This window comes from Mytilus californianus, unplaced genomic scaffold, assembly GCF_021869535.1.
Source record: "Mytilus californianus isolate M0D057914Y unplaced genomic scaffold, xbMytCali1.0.p SCAF_5, whole genome shotgun sequence".
Taxonomy (NCBI): Eukaryota; Metazoa; Mollusca; class Bivalvia; order Mytilida; family Mytilidae; genus Mytilus; species Mytilus californianus.
The window spans coordinates 24,796,363-24,813,422 of NW_026262701.1; the positions used below are offsets into that span (position 1 = coordinate 24,796,363).

General features: G+C 30.7%; 1 protein-coding gene across 2 annotated transcripts in view; it reads right to left on the reverse strand.

Moving 5' to 3' along the window:
- The window catches only part of LOC127700226 (adenylate cyclase type 2-like), a 102,470-nt gene that overhangs the window by 19,809 nt on the left and 65,601 nt on the right, over window positions 1–17,060 (reverse strand). Inside the window, exons 10-15 of one of the 2 annotated variants that reach the window (XM_052203647.1) lie at window positions 13,912–14,056; window positions 13,146–13,298; window positions 12,816–12,833; window positions 7,967–8,022; window positions 3,373–3,453; window positions 300–464 (exon numbers count right to left, since the gene is read on the reverse strand). In XM_052203647.1, coding sequence (XP_052059607.1) covers window positions 300–464; window positions 3,373–3,453; window positions 7,967–8,022; window positions 12,816–12,833; window positions 13,146–13,298; window positions 13,912–14,056 — 618 coding nt within the window. The remainder of the gene's footprint in view (window positions 1–299; window positions 465–3,372; window positions 3,454–7,966; window positions 8,023–12,815; window positions 12,834–13,145; window positions 13,299–13,911; window positions 14,057–17,060) is intronic. The other variant, XM_052203648.1, reaches the window with a different exon arrangement.

Genomic DNA, 17,060 nt, shown 5'->3' on the forward strand with positions numbered 1-17,060 from the left:
CTACTATTGTTAAAGATAACAAAAAGTAAAATAGCAAAAATACTGAAATTCTTAGGAAAATTCAAAAAGAAAAGTCCTTAAGATAACTTGTATGACAGTCGCACTATTTTATATTTTTGAAATTGGATAATTCTAAATTCTACCTAACAAAATCTAGTAAGCCACTTTAGTGCTACTTTTTAAATATATAACAAAGATTCTAAGGTTGAAGCTAATAGTCCATTTAGTGCTACTGCACAAGGACTTTGGTTATAATGATAATAGAATAAGAAAAAGGTCTCTACATCTTTAAGATTTACCTATCTGATATAATGGCTTGGACAACTAGGATACCAACAAATATACAGAAAGCAAAAATAACACTAATTTTAAATGATGGGTCAGGACGCTGGAGGTAGTCTTCTTCTAATTCGTCGTAAAATCTCAATAGAACTGAATCAAATTCCTTCGTTTTCCTCCATGAGCTGAAAATAAAATTATATAAGATAAAAGCACACAGTTCCAATGTCCCCACATCGCACATATTTTATCTGTTTTGTCAAAGGACAATAACTGAAAAAAATGTTTTTTTGTTCTTTAAAACTTTTTAAAATGATCTAACTAGAGAGTTGAAGACTTGAGAGTAATTTCCGATATATTTAATATTTCCAAGGGAAACTCATCTAAAATATTTAATTGGCACTTATTTTGGAAATTGTCCAAGACATTGCTGTTATATACCTTTGATATGAATTTGATAAATATCTGGCAAAAATTGTATATGCGGGAGCACTTACAATGCAATTTTCCATATAATCAATGTTTCCAAGGGACATAACTCTTTATAAAATAATTGATCAGCACTGATTTTCAAACTCTTTAAAGACATTGCTGATATAAACCTATGATATAAGTTTCATAAAAATCTGGCAAGAATTGTACACATGAGAGTGTTAACAATGCAATTTTCCAAATTATTAATGTTTCCAAGGGGCATAACTCTTTTAAAATAATTGATCGGCATTGATTTTCGACCTCGTTCAAGACATTGCTAATATAAACCTATGATATAAGTTTCTGAAATCATAAAAATCTAACAAGAATTGTACAAATTAGAGCGCTAACGATGCAAATTTTCCATTTAATTAATGTTTCCAAGGGGCATAACTCTTTTAAAAATAACTGACCGGCACAAATTTTCAATCTCTTTAAAGACATTGCTGATATAAACCTATGATTTAAGTTTCATAAAAATCTGGCAAGAATTGTACAAACAAGAGTGCTAACAATGCAATTTTCCATATAATTAATGTTTCTAAAGGACATAACACTTTTAAAAACAATTGATCGCCATTGATTTTTGAACTCGTCCAAAACATTGCTGATAGAAACCTATGATATAAGTTACATAAAAATCTGGCAAGAATTGTACACGTGAGAGCGCTAACAAGACTGGACGGACGGACACCCAGTAGTTCTATGTCCCCGAAAGACACCCGGTATTTCTATGTCCCCTGCAACGTGTTGCGCAGGGGACAATAATGATAGTATGCTATTGGGATGGGAGGGTCATCCAAAATTCATGAAAAAATAAAGCTTTCTTTCCAGACTACTGAAAAATTAATCATAAATTCCCGAGTAATCTGGAATTCCCACAAAATAAAAACCCAATCAAGACTTCCTGAAAATGGTCCTTCCGCTCCTCTATTTGGTGGTTTTTCTAACATTTGTATCTTTTTTTTTAAGTTGTTAAACAATTAATTTGCTGTGTATTTAGCGACACTGTACCCATATTTTACTTCATTATTACCAGTGATAATCTTTACAAAAGCCTGAGGATAAAAATTGCTGAATAATCTGCCAATTTTCAATGTGTGGGACTGAAAAAAAAAGATTTCCTGCAAATCTATCTAATTATCTTTGGCTGTTTGTTTGTTTTGTACTATGTATAATTACTGCATTAAATGACAATGTTTTATCATACATATAGACAGTTATTATACATGACATGATTACATGTGATAACTATCTAAATAATAGGAGACAATTGCTATCTAATGAGCTTCCAAGGGTATTGTTAATGGTTTTTCATGGCCATAGTAATTATAATAATTAACCCAAATTGACCCGTTACCACATTATTGATATTATTGCTAAATATTCAAAGTTTCATATTCATATTTGTGGAGAAAAACATATGATATAATAACTATATGTGCACACAGTACATGTTTCTGGAGTTTTGTGTTACACAATCATGATCAATGTCAGTTTAATAGGTGAAGAAAACTTATGATCAGGAGAAAAACCAGGCTAACAGGAATATAAAAGTATATGCACTTTCATATGGACCTTCCCAATCTGATTAAAATACAGAGCCTGTGTTCATGCTCCTCTTACAAGGATCTGTAAACACTCCATAATTCTACTTCTTCTTTCACTTTGACATTACTGGGGGAATTTGAAAATGATAAATAATGGATTCTAGCTAGCGGCTAGACTCACATGTAATGATTAAAGTCTTCAAACAAGTCCCTCATAGGATGAAAAGTTAATGTTCCATTTGTATTAATATTAAATGATGGAGGTTAGATGCTGGACACAAGTGATGATAAAAGCTCACATGACCCGTTTAATGATTAATCAGCTAGAAACAAACTCTATCTAAGGTTTTTAGATTGACAAACCAAAAGTAAAAAATCAACACAACATTTCATTCAGAGGATGGATAAACAATTATAATTCAAATAACAAAATGAAATTCATATTCCAAAAAAAAAGTTTAGAAACCAAATTTCAAAACCTATCGGGATCCTACACATCTGTTTGTCAATCCATTGTCTATTTCATTAACAGTAAATGGCAATAGTAATTAGTTGTTGTAAATAAGAGAGAAATATGAATACTCAAGGGACATAATTCAATTGCTTTTTAGTGAGGATGATTAATTCCAACAAAGAAATGTTATTGTTTTAAATTATTCAGGGATTACAATGGATAATTGAATCTCACTTTGTGCAACAACAAAATTTTTTGGTCTATTAAATTTATTGAAAACAGAAATTTGCAGTAATAGCCAGTAGAATCTGTTTTACATGCTAACAAATAATAGAACTGGTACATGATATTACTCTAAACTAATGCTACAAGATTTATTCTATTATAGCTTATTTCTTTAGATCCTTATATTTATTTTCAAGTGTTATTTTTTTATTTTTGTGTACAGTTAATATACAGAAGATGCATTTTATTGGTATATTTCAAAAACACTAAAAATTTGTATACTTTGAATTTGCATTATGACAAATATGTCGATAAACAGTGAGAAGTGATTGTGAACAGTTTTTAGTAGTTAAGTAAAATGACAAGATTCAACATAAAAATACCACTTACTATCTTCTGCCTAAATCTTTTGATTTTCTGGCAAGGTCTTCGTTTACTTCTGCATTCAACTGGTCATTAATGGCTGCAATGCTGAAATATTTTTGCAGAATTTATTTCTGTTAAACCCTTTTAGCAAAGTACAAAGTTTCTGCTTTTTGCACAAGGCAAAAGGGGCATTAAGTGTTACCCTTGACCGTCTGTCTTTCTGTCTTTCCATCCATCCCATTTTGCACTCTAACTTAAGTTTTACTCATCCAAATCTCATGAAACACATACACAATGCTAAGAACAACAACACACAGACAGAGTTCGAATTTGGGCAGTGAGTCACTTAACAATATAGTGGTATGCCCCTTTTTAACTTGGAAAATTGCAAAGCATGAGCGGGAGCATTCGTGTCCTCAGACACATTCTTCTTTTATTTAATACAATTTGCTTGTGCATTTACCATTTCATTGTATTTCAATAGTACAATAGGTTTGCATCAATTTTTCACACAAAATCAATGGTTCCTATAGGAATCCTCCATGTCATTTTGATTTAAAATAAAATATAAAGTTCACTGTGTAATTATGTAATGGACAATCCAAGAAAGTTTTAATTAGATATGGTCTAAGGTTTATATGGCAAAATCAATGTTTTGCTGTAACAAATCCAAAATAATTTCAGTTGGCTAACTTTGCTCATTGCTGAAGGTTGTCCATAACCTGTAGTTGTTAACATCCTGTCATTTGGTCCTTGGTGGATATTTATTTCATTTGCAATCATGAAGCATCTTCTTATTTTCATGCTATTCAAATAAGGAAATCATACTGTTCAAGTTTGTCTTTCTATCCCTCCTTATCAAGTTTTGTCTTTCTATCACTCCTTATCAAGTTTTGTCTATCACTCCTTATAAAGTTTTGTCTTTCTGTCACTCCTTATTAAGTTTTGTCTTTCACTCCTTTTCAAGTTTTGTCTATCACTCCTTATCAAGTTTGGTCTTTCTATCACTCCTTAACAAGTTTTGTCTTTCTATCACTCCTTATCAAGTTTTGTCCATCACTCCTTATCAAGTTTTGTCTTTCTATCACTCCTTATCAAGTTTCGTCTTTCTGTCACTCCTTATCAAGTTTTGTCTTTCTGTCACTCCTTATCAAGTTTTGTCTTTCTATCACTCCTTATCAAGTTTAGTCTATCACTCCTTATCAAGTTTTGTCTTTCTATCACTCCTTATCAAGTTTTGTCTCACTCCTTATCAAGTTTTGTCTTTCTATCACTCCTTATCAAGTTTAGTCTATCACTCGTTATCAAGTTTTGTCTTTCTATCACTCCTTATCAAGTTTTGTCTCACTCCTTATCAAGTTTTGTCTTTCTGTCACTCCTTATCAAATTTTGTCTTTCTATCACTCCTTATCGAGTTTAGTCTATAACTTCTTATCAAGTTTTGTCTATCACTCCTTATCAAGTTTTGTCTTTCTGTCACTCCTTATCAAGTTTTGTCTTTCTGTCACTCCTTAACAAGTTTTGTCTTTCTATCACTCCTTATCAAGTTTTGTCCATCACTCCTTATCAAGTTTTGTCTTTCTGTCACTCCTTATCAAGTTTTGTCTTTCTGTCACTCCTTATCAAGTTTTGTCTTTCTATCACTCCTTATCAAGTTTAGTCTATCACTCCTTATCAAGTTTTGTCTTTCTGTCACTCCTTATCAAGTTTTGTCTTTCTATCACTCCTTATCAAGTTTTGTCTTTCTGTCACTCCTTATCAAGTTTTGTCTTTCTGTCACTCCTTAGCAAGTTTTGTCTTTCTATCACTCCTTATCAAGTTTTGTCTCAATCCTTATCAAGTTTTGTCTTTCTGTCACTCCTTATCAAGTTTTGTCTTTCTATCACTCCTTATCAAGTTTAGTCTATCACTCGTTGTCAAGTTTTGTCTTTCTATCACTCCTTATTAAGTTTTGTCTTTCTGCCACTCCTTATCAAGTTTTGTCTTTCTGCCACTCCTTATCAAGTTTTGTCTTTCTATCACTCCTTATCAAGTTTAGTCTATCACTTCTTATCAAGTTTTGTCCATCACTCCTTATCAAGTTTTGTCTTTCTATCACTCCTTATCAAGTTTCGTCTTTCTGTCACTCCTTATCAAGTTTTGTCTTTCTGTCACTCCTTATCAAGTTTTGTCTTTCTATCACTCCTTATCAAGTTTAGTCTATCACTCCTTATCAAGTTTTGTCTTTCTATCACTCCTTATCAAGTTTTGTCTCACTCCTTATCAAGTTTTGTCTTTCTATCACTCCTTATCAAGTTTAGTCTATCACTCGTTATCAAGTTTTGTCTTTCTATCACTCCTTATCAAGTTTTGTCTCACTCCTTATCAAGTTTTGTCTTTCTGTCACTCCTTATCAAATTTTGTCTTTCTATCACTCCTTATCAAGTTTAGTCTATAACTTCTTATCAAGTTTTGTCTATCACTCCTTATCAAGTTTTGTCTTTCTGTCACTCCTTATCAAGTTTTGTCTTTCTGTCACTCCTTAACAAGTTTTGTCTTTCTATCACTCCTTATCAAGTTTTGTCCATCACTCCTTATCAAGTTTTGTCTTTCTGTCACTCCTTATCAAGTTTTGTCTTTCTGTCACTCCTTATCAAGTTTTGTCTTTCTATCACTCCTTATCAAGTTTAGTCTATCACTCCTTATCAAGTTTTGTCTTTCTGTCACTCCTTATCAAGTTTTGTCTTTCTATCACTCCTTATCAAGTTTTGTCTTTCTGTCACTCCTTATCAAGTTTTGTCTTTCTGTCACTCCTTAGCAAGTTTTGTCTTTCTATCACTCCTTATCAAGTTTTGTCTCAATCCTTATCAAGTTTTGTCTTTCTGTCACTCCTTATCAAGTTTTGTCTTTCTATCACTCCTTATCAAGTTTAGTCTATCACTCGTTGTCAAGTTTTGTCTTTCTATCACTCCTTATTAAGTTTTGTCTTTCTGCCACTCCTTATCAAGTTTTGTCTTTCTGCCACTCCTTATCAAGTTTTGTCTTTCTATCACTCCTTATCAAGTTTAGTCTATCACTTCTTATCAAGTTTTGTCTATTACTCCTTATCAAGTTTTGTCTTTCTGTCACTCCTTATCAAGTTTTGTCTTTCTATCACTCCTTATCAAGTTTTGTCTTTCTGTCACTCCTTATCAAGTTTTGTCGTTCTATCACTCCTCATCAAGTTTTGTCTATCACTCCTTATCAAGTTTTGTCTATCACCCCTTATCAAGTTTTGTTTTTCTTTCACTCCTTATCAAGTTTTGTCTTTCTATCACTCCTTATCAAGTTTTGTCTATCACTCCTTATCAAGTTTTGTCTTTCTGTCACTCCTTATCAAGTTTTGTCTTTCTATCACTCCTTATCAAGTTTTGTATCTCTATCACTCCTTTATCAAGCTTTGTCCTTCTATCACTCCTTTATCAAGTTTTGTCATTTTTATCACTCATATCACACTTGTTCAAGTTTTTCTTTCTATCTCTTCTGTTCAAGGCTGTCTTTCTAGGGCTCCTGTTCCAGTTAGTCTTTCTATCACTCCTGTTATGGTTTGTCTTTCTATCCCTCCTGTCCAAGTTTGATTACTTGTGTTCCAGTTAGTCTTCCTATCAACCCTGTCCAAGTTTATTTCTATTACTTGTGTTCCGGTTTGTCTTTAATTCTTTCTCCCCTGTCCCAGTTTGTATTTCTATCCCCCCTGTCCAAGCTTGTATTTCTATTACTTGTGTTCCAGTTAGTATTTCTATCCCTCCTGTCCAAGCCTGTATTTGTATTACTTGTGTTCCTGTTTGTATTTGTATTACTCGTGTTCCAGTTAGTATTTCTATCCCTCCTGTCCAAGATTGTATTTGTATTACTTGTGTTCCAGTTTGTATTTGTATTACTCGTGTTCCAGTTAGTATTTCTATCCCTCCTGTCCAAGATTGTATTTGTATTACTTGTGTTCCAGTTTGTATTTGTATTACTCTTTGTATTTGTATTACTCGTGTTCCAGTTTGTATTTGTATTACTTGTGTTCCAGTTTGTATTTGTATTACTTGTGTTCCAGTTTGTATTTGTATTTCTCGTGTTCCGGTTAGGATTTCTATCCCTCCTGTTCAAGATTGTATTTGTATTACTTGTGTTCCAGTTTGTATTTGTATTACTCGTGTTCCAGTTTGTATTTGTATTACTTGTGTTCCAGTTTGTATTTGTATTACTTGTGTTCCAGTTTGTATTTGTATTTCTCGTGTTCCGGTTAGTATTTCTATCCCTCCTGTTCAAGATTGTATTTGTATTACTTGTGTTCCACTTTGTATTTGTATTACTTGTGTTCCAGTTTGTATTTCTATCCCTCCTGTCCAAGTTTGTATTTGTATTTTTCGTGTTCCAGTTAGTCTCTCTATCAGTCCTGTTAGTTTTATATCAAGGTAAGCATTTATATACAGGTAAAAATCTATTGTGTTCACCATTATGTGATCAACTCAATTTAGAAACAAGAAGACAGTGTACATTTCCAAGGTCAAGCAACTTCAATTTATGATAATGTTCAAAGCTACTTGTTTCCTTTAGTATATTTTTTTTTATTTCTGTAGTTAGAATGCACAAAAGCAAATAAAAATACCTTTTATCCTCAGACATAGAGTTGTATACTAATTTGGAATCCAAAAATGCTAGGCTCTGAAGAAGAAGAAAAAACCCACATTATAATCTACAAACAGAAATAGTTGTCACTATTATAATTAACATCTCCTAAATGTTTTAATTTTGAAAGTCAATGATATTGTTCATTTGAATAGACATATTTCTGTAACTTTGACATCATATTATTACCTTTTCAACAGCAATTTTCTCATAGAGTAAGCCTAACATTCAGTCAACTTACTTGTATCTTAATTAACAAAAATTCCCCCTAAAAGTTGTGATCGAATTTATATTTTAACTGTTACTTTTACGTCGTTTGTGTCATAAATTAGAAAAAATTAAATTGACTTGAATCATTTCAAAAGTATTGTGTCAACAACAAAGTTTTTTAATGATATCTGACAGGAGAATTTCAGCTGGGACCAATATTCAATGTATTAGTCCCAGATTTCAAGCAATATACATTTAATGTTAGTTTTTAAGTAAAAATACATTAATTATAATAACTTCAATAATTATGATCAAATGTGTAACCAAGCTTGTACATAAAATTCCTAAAAACAGTTTTATACCAATTGAAAATAATTATATAAGATAATGCTTTCACAAATAAAATTTGGAAAAAAACATATCTATTTTACAACATTACATTTTATTTGAAAAGATATTTAAATTGGAACTGGGTTCAGAAATTTTTATCCATGCTGTACTAAACTTCATTTCTCCATTTCACATGAGAATGCTTTAAGCTAAATAATGATAAACTGCATTCCAAAATGTTTTAACCAAAGGACAAAGCACTCAGTTTTAATTGCACTTGCTCTATGTTTAATCAATAAATCAGAATCGAAATCAGAAGATCAAAACAGTTTATTGAAGTAAATATATCTTTGCAATTATAATGAAGTAAACAATTTAGTCCTTTGAATTACATGATGATTCGAAAAGATTTCCTTGTACACACAATAATTTATTGTGAGTGAGATGAAACAAACAAGTTTCAATTAAAAGTACTCTGTATTGCTTGATAATCAGTTTCAATAAAGTTAAATCAAAAATGTAATTAGTTTGTTTGAAGTAAAATCTAAGCTCTAATTTAATAGACAATCACTAGGTGCATGAGGTAATTTGAATTTGATCTTAGGCCAATTGAAATTAATTGATAGATTTTCATCCCCGCCCGCCCCTCTGAAATCGTTCCGCCCCAATTTTTTTTATTTTGAAAAATTTACGATTTCCGGATTTTGTTCATTTTCGTTAACGGTAACTGTCGATAATTTCGTTTCATTAATAACTTCCTGTTTCAAATTTTGGTTTTTGCATTTCTTTTTATGTTTGATTCGTTATACATGTATATACATGATAGAACCTTATTATTACACTTGCATATATGAAGAACACGTCACAAGAGCGTTTCATATCTAATAAAAAATAAAAAATAAAATCCTCCCACCCGCCCCATTTTTTTCAAAAATTTGGATGAAAATCTACTAATTAAATTTACTTGGCCTTATATATAAATGGGAAGGTTGAAAAACAAAATGACACAGCGAAAATCTGATTATTTTTTACTTTATATAAAAAATTCATGTGATTTAAACATCTGTTTACTTGAGTCATGTGATTTAAACATCTGTTTACTTGAGTCATGTGATTTAAACATCTGTTTACTTCAAAATACCTATATGTTTACTTTTAAAAATATTAAAGAAATTAATATTATTATATGTCTTATATTTCTCTTCTTATTTCTAAATGAAAATAAATGCCAGAATAAACTAGACATCTGATATCGTTAAAGGAGTATTAGCTGTCAAATTCATGTTCACGATTTGACTCAAATTCTCAAATTTGATTTATAACATACTAAATCGTATATCAAAATTACAAAAAGTCTAAAATAAACAATTAACAATGCATAATATGTATCAGCATTTGTGTGTATTTTTGTCTAGATGATCTCCTAAGACTGCAGATGGTCATATAACCCAATATAAACATAAATATAAATATATATAGATAGCGACCATGTGCAATTGTATTTTTCTAGATCTGTTTGATTTCATATTGTAGGTTAAAAAATATGTTTAACATTGTTTTTTCTGTATAAGTATGATTTTTTGTTGATCGAATCAGTCAACCAAATGGTTCATCCTTGTTTCACTTTCAATGTTGACATTCTTTTCCTTTTAATAGCTGAATACATGTATAACCCATCTCGAGCTTAAGGGGTTAAATTGAAGGTCACATGAATACAGATTCAATGAGGTCAAATTATTCACTTGCAAGTGAATAATTCATCAGCAATGTTTCTTAACTTATTTTGACAAAACTGAACCAAACTGGCTGCTAAAAGCGATTATTATTTCACTTTCATTTTATAATTGAATCATATTTTTTTTTTTTTTTCAAATCTTGTAGCTAATGCCCCTTTATTGGTTGATTATAGCAAATAAAAGTTAAGTTAATATAGAGCAATACATTGATGAAGACAATTTCTAACAGATGATAGCTGAAGAGTCAAAGTTAGTTAAATGGTTAGTATTTATATGAATTAAAGTATAATAAATTAGTACATATATACTAAGTAACTAACAAGCAAGCCCACCTTCCATGAGACTGTATATAATACTAGTCACAGCTAAAAATTTGTCTTTCATTTCTTTTATGAAAGATAACATTATCCTTCCCATGCATTTTTCATTTTTAATTAATCCATGCTCCGTTAGTTAAATTCATAGTCAATCTTTGTTTTTGTTATATCCTTTATAAAACATTTTTTTAAATATACAGAAAATAAATTAATGCTTAATTTGTATATGATTTTTTTTGGTGGCAGTTTAATATTTCATTCTGTTTAAAATGGAATGTTCTTATATCAGCATGTTTAAAATGGAATGCTCTTATATCAGCATATTTAAAATGGAATGATGTTCTTATATCATTCTGTTTAAAATGGAATGCTCTTATATCAGCATGTTTAAAATAAAATGCTCTTATATCAGCATGTTTAAAATGGAATGCTCTTATATCAGCATATTTAAAATGGAATGATGTTCTTATATCATTCTGTTTAAAATGGAATGCTCTTATATCAGCATGTTTAAAATGGAATGCTCTTATATCAGCATGTTTAAAATGGAATGCTCTTATATCAGCATGTTTAAAATGGAATGCTCTTATATCTGCATGTTTAAAATGGAATGCTCTTATATCAGCATGTTTAAAATGGAATGCTCTTATATCAGCATGTTTAAAATGGAATGCTCTTATATCAGTATGATTAAAATGGAATGCTCTTATATCAGCATGTTTAAAATGGAATGCTCTTATATCAGCATGTTTAAAATGGAATGCTCTTATATCAGCATGTTTAAAATGGAATGCTCTGAGTTGCCTCTTTGACATATTCCCCATTTCCATTCTCAATTTAATCTTATATCAGCATGTTTAAAATTTAACAGTTTGTATGAGCTGCCTCAGTGGTATTCACATTTGAGACATAAACAAATTATAATTCTTAGTAAAACTTTACCACAACAAATTTACAGTAAAAAAAACCAATCAGATTTGATCCGCTCCAATAAATAAATGTTAAATGCAAAACAAGAACAAAGGTTGACTATTAGATATATATATGTTGTTTTATTTTATTTCTTACACTTACAGGTATAAGCTGTGAATGGAATACAGTCATAATAAAATGTGCATCTATAATGGAGAATACTATCAAGCCAGTGATAAGAAAAATAATGTCTATGATAGAAAACAAGACCAACCACTATGTATTAATATAAACAGACTACAGTTCACTAGGAAATAGAACTTTTAATGACTGCTATTAATTTATATCTACTAGATCAAATGCAGCTGACTTTAAAATTTGAAATAAAATTTTCCCATTTCAAAGATAAATAAACTTAACTGTGCACAATTTTAGCCAAGATTTGCTTGTCTCTGTTTTTTTACTATTTTAAGTCTCTATTTAAAACAATGTAAAAAAAGGGGAGTAGGCAATTTCATTTGATGATGAGTCGGGAAAAGTGAACTTTGTACAGAAATGTCAAGCTCAAACAAGTCCATCGTATTGGTATGGGAAACCTTAAAAATTACTATAGCAGGCACCCATCTCCATGTCATGTAGAAGAATTAGTGCAAGTTTGATTGAAATCTGTCATTTTCAAGGATTAATAAAATGTGTCACATAACCTACAACACGGAAGATAGAAGTGAACCCTGTGTGTCACTAGCAACAGCTTGATGCTTGCTATCAGGTGACACAATAATAATAATGTTCAGCTCTTCTACCTTCTGAATTATTAAGTTTAATCAATTAGTTGACACCATTGTAATTGATTTAGTATATCTATATGTCTCACTCTCACATTCTGAGATTGTTGTGAGAGACTTAAATAAAATTGATAATATCTATATACATGTATCTATCAATTATTGAACAATTTCTCTTCAAATTTTAATCAACATACAATGACATTGTCATTCCATCTTTCTGATAATAATTACTAATTTGACATTATTTTTTTAATGTACATACATTTAACACTCTAATCAAAAGAATTATCAATTCTGTTAATATTTTTAATCTCTGAGCAACTCTTGCTCAAAGTTTTTAATAAGAATGGAGCAACAGTTACATTTAATGTAAAGATAATCCCTCAATAAAGAAAAGTACCACCAGGAGAGGCTGAACTGTAGTGTGTTTGTTATTTATCACTTTAAAATTAGTACCAATACACAACAAATGTAGTTTCTTATATTGTACTATATGTATATGACTTATTTTGTGTGACTCAATCAGTGAAAATTACCTTTGTCATTTCCATGATCTTAAATATATATATATTCATAAATTAAATAAGTAACTTGCAAAAAGATTGATCCTTCTTGACACAAAAATGTAAGAATTTTCTTCTTTTATATAAAATTAAGTAAGTTAGATTTAAATCTACTTGCTTTAAATTTCTATAGTGACCTATGATTGAAATTCAAACTTTTGAGTAAGAAAAAAAGCTTTCTGTTTCCATTATTCTTCCAAATGATTTCTGATATTTTTTTTAAGACTGGATTCATTGGTCATTATACATTTAAGAATATCCTAGATACACAACATGCAGTTTTAGTTCAGATCAAGTACTTACAGTTAAACCTAATAGTTTGGTTGCCATGGAACTAACTCTTAGATTAGCAAAAGGTTTGTCCACATTCCAGCTTTGCTCTAAATATTTGGTAACCCTCAGTGAAGCTCTCAAACTGCTTTCAAACCGAGATCTTATTCTTCTACTCTCATCAAACTGAAGGAAAAGAAGAAGAAAGAAATTTATGTTTAGTCATTCTAAATTTTACCTTTAGAAATAAAAAAAAAACATATGACTCACATCTGTAAAGGAACGAATAAACCATAGAAGATAACATGGTATTCAGAATTACAAGTATGCCAAATCCTGATTGGTCATTGTGTGCACCTGATATTTATCACCACAGTACCTTATAGATTCTTCTGTACACAAAAGGCCAAATAATGTATTTTTCTTTGCCATGAAGGAACTGAGAGGTTTTTTCCAAACTGTGATGAGACATGTATTTTAAGTGCAGAATTGATAGGCAAGGGAGATAACCAACAAAAAAATGGAAAAAGAAAAGCAATAGGGAATCATTATTTTTGGGACTTAAAATATTGATCCCACAATTTTCTATTTATGTTTCAGACTGAAAATCAACTCTCCAAAGTTTGCATTCTAAACAAATGCTCTATTATTAATAATTGTTGGCTATTGGAGAAAAGAATATGTATTTTGCAATATAAATTCACTAGTCAAACTCTGAGACCCATCAATTTATTGGAGTTCTAGGATTAAACAGAGCACCATATTTGAGCTAGAAAAGGCACAAATTCTATATATTTACTTTTTTCATCTTTGTGGTAATAAGATATGTCTCTATTTGATGTTCAGTTAGGTAACTACTTCTAGACTGTCCATTTCCAGGTTCTATTTCATATTTGTCTTTATTGTGTAGTTTATCTAAGGTTGTCTTTGTCACATGTACTTTTCTGAAATGAAAAAGAGTACAATGTCATTTTAAAAGCAGGTATTTTTCATTGGTGAAATCAAGGAAAAATGCTGAAATAAAAAAATCATGCAACTTTAAAACACATACCAGTAGTACTATCATAATTGATAAACAAAAACATTTCCTTCCTTTAGAAATGAAAATTCATGAATTAATTTCACAAATTTTAAAGGGTTTATAAAATTATCTCCCCTCTTTTACTATCTACATAAACCTTTTTGGTTGAATGATATACAATTGTTTTACAAGTAGTACAAATGTATTTAAAACTGAATACATTGTTTAACATGTAATGTATATGTACTGCAAACTAGAACACATTGTTTTACATGTAGTGCAAAAGAATTGCAAATAAGAACATTGTTTTACATGTAATATACATGTACTGCAAACTAGAACACATTGTTTTACATGTAGTATAAATGCACTGCCAATAAGAACACATTGTTTTACATGTAGTATAAATGCACTGCCAATAAGAACACATTGTTTTACTTGTAGTACAAATGTACTGCAAACTTAAGAACACATTGTTTTACTTGAAGTACAAATGTACTGCAAACTAAACCCATTGTTTTACATGTTGTACAAATGAACTACAAACTAGAACACAATGTTTTACATGTAGTACAAATGGACTGCAAAGTAGAACACAATGTTTTACATGTAGTACAAATGTACTGCAAAGTAGAACACAATGTTTTACATGTAGTACAAATGTACTGCAAAGTAGAACACAATGTTTTACAAATGTACTGCAAAGTAGAACACAATGTTTTACATGTAGTACAAATGTACTGCAAAGTAGAACACAATGTTTTACATGTTGTACAAATGTACTGCAAAGTAGAACACAATGTTTTACATGTAGTACAAATGTACTGCAAAGTAGAACACAAATGTACTGCAAAGTAGAACACAATGTTTTACATGTAGTACAAATAAACTGTCAATAAGAACGCATTGTTCTTCAATCCAGAAAATAACACTGTCTAGCAACTTATCTAGAGAAAATGTGATCTTATAAACAGTTTTTATAAAACAGATGCTCTTAAAGTACAGGAAAAAAGGATTTATATTAGGGTAATCATTACTGGAAAAGTATTAGTTACAGAATAAAAATCCATAATGAAATATGAATGTGCAAAATTAATTTTGAATTATATTTCTTATATATTTTATTTCAAATCAATCACAATTAGTCATTGTCTGTTTCATTAATTAGTTTCCAGCTGTTGATCATGAAATCTACTTCAAGTCTATAACTATCATTTGAAGTCTATTTCTTCCGCTTATTAACAAATATAGAAAGCTTTATCCAGGAAAGAGACACACCTACAGATTACAGCATCAATGGTCTGAATATAGTTAACAAGCTGCTAATATTTTAAATTGTGACAGTTATAGAAATAATGAGATGAAGCATAATTAATTCAGTCTTGCTAATTGAACTTGAAACCATTAGACAAACAGGTGAACAAGTCATTATACCAAATAAATAATAGAAAGCGTGATGTAAATTTATGTAAAAGACACAAATAATGACCCAACAAAACAATCAAACCAAAACAGACACCTAGAGGTCAATATATGACCTTGATATCAGACTTAACCAGGAACAACCTCCAGATTAAAAGTGATTTGCTAATGTAATAGGTGTATCAGGCTTAACCTGGAACACCTCCATATCACATGTGATTAACAGATGTGATATAACACTTAACATGGGGCACCTCCATATAACATGTGATTTACTCATGTATTATAGGACTAACCCTGGAACGCTTCCAGATTCCATGTGATTTACTAATGTAACATCAGACTTAACCTGGAACACCTCCAGATAACATGTGATTAACAGATGTGATATACCATTTAACCTGGAGCACCTCCATATTACATGTGATTTACTCATGTATTATAGGACTAACCCTGGAACGCTTCCAGATTCCATGTGATTAAAACAAGGAATTATTTGAATCTGGAATAATTTTGAATTCTGGAAAATTGATTAGAAATGTATGATGAAAACTAACCCAACTAAATAGGGTTAGCCATGCGTGCATGGCTAAGGTTAATTTTACTTTCACTATCATTTCAGTATGAACTAACTAACCCACCTTAGCCATGCGCGCATGGCTAACCCTATTTAGTTGGGTTAGTTTTCATCATATATTTCTCATCAATTTTCCAGAATTCAAAATTATTCCAGATTCAAATAATTCCTTGTTTCAACAGATGTGATATAACACTTAACCTGGAGCACCTCCACATTACATGTGATTTACTCATGTATTATAGGACTAACCCTGGAACGCTTCCAGATTCCATGTGATTTACTAATGTAACATCAGACTTAACCTGGAACACCTCCAGATAACATGTGATTAACAGATGTGATATGAGACTTAACCTGGAGCACCTCCATATTACATATGATTTACTCATGTATTATAGGACTAACCCTGGAATGCTTCCAGATTCCATGTGATTTACTAATGTAATATCAGACAATCCCTAGAACACCTCCAGATAACATGTGATTTACTAATGTAACATCAGACTTAACCTTGAACACCTCTAGATTACATGTGATTTACTAATGTAACATCAGACGTAACCTGGAACACCTCCAGATTACAAGTGATTTGCTAATGTTATACATGTATCAGAGCTAATTTGGAACACCTCCAAATTACATGTGATTTACTAATGTAATATCAGACCTACCATGGAACACCTCCAGATTCCATGTGATTTATTAATGTAATACCGTATAGCGGGTTATTTTCGCGGGTGTAAAATTTCGGGATTTAGGGGCTACAAAGTATACGAAAAATTTTGGCGGTTTTTATTTTGGTGGATTCTCAAATCCCAATTAAATATTTTGGCGGATACTGAAATTGTTGCAGTTAAAAAGTTGTAAAACTTGACAATCAAGTGTCTATTGTTATGGAAAAATGATTTGTTTTTACCTAAATTAC